Raw genomic sequence first — 6,284 nt, forward strand, 5'->3', positions numbered from 1 at the left:
TATTGTAGTGGGTACATGGGATTTTGGTGGTATTGGTGTTCATTGTAAGATGACATTTGGCATTGATTGTAAAGTGGGTTTTGGGAGGGTGGTCTTTGTGGATGTTGGATGTGGGGGTTTTGGTAAGAAAAGTTGGGGTAGTGGTTAAGACTTTCATTGTATGAGTTGTAAGGTAGGGTTGTCTTAACTTGCTCCACAAACTCCCCATACCCATGGTAGTCATACTCAAAAGATTCACCACATACTCCATGTGCCAAGCCTTCGGTCATCATCATAACTAGGACAAAGATATAACTACAAACAAAGAAACTACAAGAAAACGGTAAAAACAATCCTTGAGGAACAAGTTCCTCAAGGTTAAAGCAAAATCAAATAGACAAAAAAGTAATAACTTAATCACATAGCACCATCCCCGGCAACGGCGCCATTTTGATGTGGGTGATGTCGTCGGGTCTCCCAATCAAACACATTTATAATACTCAACAAACTACTAGTTAGTGGTAAGTCGAGGTCGATCCATGGGACGGTGTGCTTTGTGTTCTAAGTCTATCTATCTAAATTTCTGCTAGTGTCACAATTGATGGGGTTTGTAGTTGTATTCTAAACTAGTGAAAGTAACAAAGTAAAGCAAAAATGAACTAGGAAATGTAAACAAATGACTAAAAGCACTAGGATGTCATGGGTTCATAAGGGATTCATGGGAGTTGATCATACAAACATGTTTCCTACTAGATGCAAGCAATTATTATTGTGATGGATCGAGTTGGTTTATATCTTACAATCCTAGGAAGGTTTGGGTCCCGGGGCCGAATCGATTAGATTGTACAACACCTATAAGTCGACTTAATCCTCCCTATCCAACCATATGCATGGTCTAATGAGACTTGAGTTGGTTTATGTCTTACAAGTCTCATTGAAAAGATCAGTGATGGTTGTAAATGTAAGGATTCATAGGCTTAGCGTTTCATCAAACATAACATGTGCATAAGTTGAAATCACAACAAGCAAGCAAATTAATTATGGAAGCATATTAGATTAAGCATGAATCATTCCCCATGTTTATTTCCTCTAATTACTATTTTTCGCAATGAACATAATTATTTACATTTTAGAATTTTTATCAAAATAATCTTTTACTAAATTTAGAATCAAATTACCATAAGTTTTTTATGTAATTTTATAATAAATTTATTAAACTATAATTAATATTTTGCTGAGATTTATACAACATTTATTATGCTCATATTAAATGATTAGCTGATTAATGCTTATCATTAAGGCTGTATAGGACACATGGCGCATCCACAAATATTCAACCCAGATTATATATATATATATATATATATATATATATATATATATATATATATATATATATATATATATATATATATATATATATATATATATATATATATATATATATATATATATATATAAATGAGATCTAATGAGTCCACCCAAATCCATTGAGTCCATAAGTCCTCTTTAGGGCCATTGAAAAGATGAGATGAAGGGTTGAGATTGAAGAGGAAAAACAAGGGATTAGTGCAAAAAATAGGAGATCAATGCTAATTAAACACTTTCCCTCACTACCTTCATTAATCAACCATTAATTTTACTATATAACATATTTTTCCCACTCACTTCTCTCTCATCCCACATAATTACCATTCCTTTCATCTCTCTAAAAAAACAAAAAAACCCCAATAATAAATCACTCCTCTCATCCTTACCCACCACCACAAACCCAAAAAATAAAAAATTCCTCTCATCCTCACCAACCACCACCCCACCCCGACCACCCGGACCCCCCTTCTGTACAGCCACGCCGCCTCTGCCACCACCAAACCCCCACCTTCCTCTTCACTCCACCACGCACACCACCTCCTCTCATCCTCACCCACCACCACAAACCCAAAAAATTAATTTCCTATTATCCTCACCAACCACCACCCCACCCCGACCACCCGGAACCCTCTCCTGTCCCGCCATGCCGCCTCTGCCACCACCATACCCTCAATTCCCTCCTCACTCAACCACCACAACCACACACACCACCACCACGTACACCACCACAAATCAACCACCTATGCCACCACCACCTACAACCACAAACAAAAAAAACCCAAAAAGTCGGATCTCAGCGGCCAATACAACCCGACACCACCTCCTCTCTTCCTCACGCCCCTAGATCCGCCACCACCCGACACCCGCCAGCACGGCGTTTGACGCCCCTAACCACCGTACCATCGTGGTTGTTTACTTTACCTCTTCCTCTAACCACCGCACTCATCGCACTCAGATCTGACTTCCTTTAGTTGTGGTGGTGGCTTGAAGTCGACAGAGGAGGGTGATGGTGGTGGTAGGCAGGTGAGGGAGGTCAGGGCTGGTGGGTGTCGGCTAGGGTGGATGGTAAAGGTCGGGTTTGGTGTTTGCTTCAGACGAGAGTACTGTTTTATGTTTGGTGTTGGCTTCTTATGAAAATGACGGTCCTTATTTCTTAAAAGCATTATTTTTTCTTTTTCTTTTTTCAAATATTGTTGGGAGTATTGACGGTCCTTAACTCTTAAAACCATTATTATTATTTTTTTCAAATATTGTTGGGAGTATTTAAATTATCGTCTTGTTTATTTTACTATATTTCAAATATCGTATTGTTTGATATTTTTTCAAATCTTGTATTTAAATTTTTTTCCAGATCTACACTTCTTAACATGTACACTTATACTTCCTTACATTTACACTTGTTTTTATTTAAATTTACACTTGTATTTCCTCACATTTACACTTGTTTCTCTTTAAATTTCCACTCATATTTTTTTAAAGTCACACTCCCATCAAAGTTACACTCGTATTATGGAGTGCAAATGTGATGTTCTCATATCTAATTTTAAAGTTACACTCGCATTTTTTTAAATTTTCACTCGTAAATCTTTAAATTTACACTCGTATTTCTTAATGTTTACATTCGTATTTCATTACATTTACACTTATTTCCACAATTCTATTTTTTTGGGGTTCAGATCTAGTTTTTTTCCCTTTATTTTTGAGGTTTTTTTTAATAGGTCTACCTTTTTTATGAGGTGGGTTGATTGTGGAGGACGGTGGTGGTGTTTGTCGGTGGTCATTTACACTCATATTTTTTACATTTACACTCACATTTTTTACATTTACACTCATATTTCTTTACATTTACACTCGTATTTCTTTACATTTACATTCATATATCATGTTTTTTACATTTACACTCATATTTCTTTACATTTAAACTCGTATATCTGTACATTTACACTCGTATATCTTTACATTTACACTCGCTAAAATTATATAGATTTGCAATCATAGTTTTTGAAAAAGAATGTTCAATTAGAAGTAACTGATTTTATGAAGAGTTGTATTTGTTCATAGATGTAACTGTCTCTTGTGTATAATTGTGTCTATTCAAAAGTAACTGTCTAATGTATCTATAAATAAGAAAACATTGTAAACAATTAATATATCAATTTCTTTCAGTTTGTTATTATCTATCTTAACATTCTGGCATCAGAGCAAGGTTTAGAGAACATTTAGAAAGTTAATAAATTGAGAGAAAAGAGAGAGAGAAAGAAAGAAAGAAAGGAAATGGAGAGAGGGAGAAAGATGGCAGAGGCAAATGGCAACTTTGCTCAACCTGCTATTCCTAAGTTTGATGGTGATTATGACCACTGGAGTATGGTTATGGAAAATCTCCTTCGGTCCAAAGAGTATTGGACGGTCGTGGAAGCGGGATATGTACAACCAGACAAAATGGATGCACTAACAGATGCACAACGAAAATCATTAGAAGAGTCGAAACATAAAGATTTAAAGGCTAAGAATTATCTGTTTCAGTCTCTGGACAAGACAATCCTAAAAACAATCACACAAAAGGAGACGTCCAAACAACTTTGGGACTCCATGAAGATGAAATGTCAGGCAAATGCTCGTGTTCAAAGGGCCCAACTCAACCGTCTTCGCAGGAACTTTGAAATACTATTAATGAAAAGAGATGAGTCTATCACTGACTACTTTAGTCGAGTGACGATTGTTGCAAAAGATATGAGGAATTGCGGAGAAGACATTCCTGATTTCAAAATAGTCGAGAAAATCTACAGATAAATGGAATTATATAGTGTGTTCCATAGAAGAGTCAAAAGATATTGATAGTCTGTCAGTATATGCCTTACAAAGTTCCTTGCTTGTTCACGAACAAAAGTTCAAGAATGTTGAGGAAGAGGAACAAGCACTCAGGGTCACTCACGAGGAAGAATACGCCACAAGAGGGCGTGGAAGGACATCGTCTCGAGGAGGCAGGGGTAGAGGTCGAGGTCGGCAATCATATGACAAAGCCACCATTGAATGTTATAAATGTCACAATCTTGGGCACTTTCAGTTTGAATGCCCTAAATGGGAAAAGAAAGTTAATTACGTGGAATTTGACGAGTTGGAAGAAATGTTGCTTATGGCATTTGAGGGATTAACCAGAGATAATCCCAATAATTTATTGTTTCCGGATTCGGGTTGTAGTACTCATATGTGCGGTGATCGATCCTTATTTTATGATTTTGATGACAATTTCAAACAAACGGTGAGATTAGGAAATAATATGAGGATGAATGTAGTTGGAAAAGGGAATGTAAGATTGTTGTTGAAAGGAGCCAGTTATGTGGTGACCGAGGTCTTCTATGTGCCCGAGTTAAAGAATAATTTGCTGAGCATAGGTCAATTACAAGAGAAAGGAATGACTGTGCTCTTCAAGTCAAAACAATGACAAATTTATCATCCCTCAAGGGGTTTGATTATCGAAGCAGACATGACCGCAAATAGAGTATTTGTGGTGTTGTGTGAAAAACAAGCAACAAACAGGCCACCAAAGTCAGACGTTTGTCTGCAGACAACAAGTCAAAGTATAACTGAACTTTGGCATAAGAGGTATGGACATCTCGGATATAAAGGTCTTAAAGCGCTGCAGCAGAAAGGGATGGTGAGGGGCTTGCCTAAAATCGGTGAAGCCAAAGATGTATGCATTGATGATTGTTTAAAAGGCAAGCAACATCGTGATGCTTTTCCAAATCAGAGTACGTGGAGAGCATCTCAAAAACTTGAACTTATTCATGCTGACATTTGCGGACCGGTTACTCCCATATCAAATAGCGACAAGAGGTACCTAATTTGTTTTATTGAAGATTTTACTAGAAAAGCATGGGTATATTTTCTGAAAAACAAATCAGATGCTTTGTATTATTTCAAATTCTTCAAGAGTCGTGTAGAGAAAGAAACAAATCTCGCTATTAAAACTTTGAGAACAGATCGTGGTGGGGAGTTCACTTCAAAAGAATTTAATCTTTTCTGCAAAGAAAATGGAATACAGAGACAATTAACTGCAACATATACTCCACAACAAAATGGTGTTGCAGAAAGAAAAAACCGAACAGTAATGAATATGGTAAGAAGTATGCTATCAGAGAAAGTTGTTCCAAAGACATTTTAGCCTGAGGCGGTCAATTGGAGTATTTATGTGTTGAATAGGTCTCCTACTTTTTCTGTTAAAAATATAACACAAGAAGAAGCATGGAGTGGGATCAAACCCTCGTATCTCACTTCAGAGTGTTTGGAAGCATCGCCCACGCACACATCCCTGATGCTCAAAGAAAAAAATTATTAGACAAAAGTTGTAGTTGCATTCTTTTAGGAATTAGCCAAGAGTCGAAGGCTTACCGCCTTTACGATCATGTTAAGAAAAGAATAGTAATTAGCAGAGATGTTGTTATTGAAGAAGACAAGAATTGGAATTGGGATAAAAGCTACATGGAAGAGATTTCCATTGATTTGGAATGGGGTGATAATGATGATGAGTTGTATGGTTATGGGGAATAAAAGAACGCTGATTCTATAAGCAATGATGATAAACAAAATATTGAGAATTCTGAAGTTTCTAATGGCAATGATCTGATGAATAATGAAGATAAAATAGTCGTGCAAAATGATGGGAGTCATGAAGTTTCTGGTAAAATTTCATCCTCGCGAGTTAAAAGACCTCATATATGGATGCAAGATTATACTTCCGGAGAAGGGCTATCTGATGACGAAGACATACCTATTAATTGGGCACTTTACATTAAAACAAATCCGACAAGCTATGAAGAAGCAGCGGCGGATCCAAAGTGGGTTGAAGCAATGGATTCAGAAATTGCATCAATTGAGAAAAACAACACTTGGTATTTGACAGAGTTGCCAACAGGTGCGAAAAAAATTGGTGTTAA

General features: G+C 36.7%; 1 protein-coding gene across 1 annotated transcript; it reads left to right on the forward strand.

The window, feature by feature from the left end:
- The first annotated feature begins 3,642 nt into the window (after positions 1-3,642).
- Positions 3,643-4,140, forward strand: LOC141641220 (uncharacterized). The gene has a single exon (XM_074449891.1). It carries the CDS (start codon positions 3,643-3,645, stop codon positions 4,138-4,140), a length of 498 nt encoding a protein of 165 aa, XP_074305992.1.
- The last annotated feature ends 2,144 nt before the right edge of the window (positions 4,141-6,284 follow it).

The sequence above is a fragment of the Silene latifolia genome, chromosome 2, assembly GCF_048544455.1.
Source record: "Silene latifolia isolate original U9 population chromosome 2, ASM4854445v1, whole genome shotgun sequence".
Lineage (NCBI taxonomy): Eukaryota > Viridiplantae > Streptophyta > Magnoliopsida > Caryophyllales > Caryophyllaceae > Silene > Silene latifolia.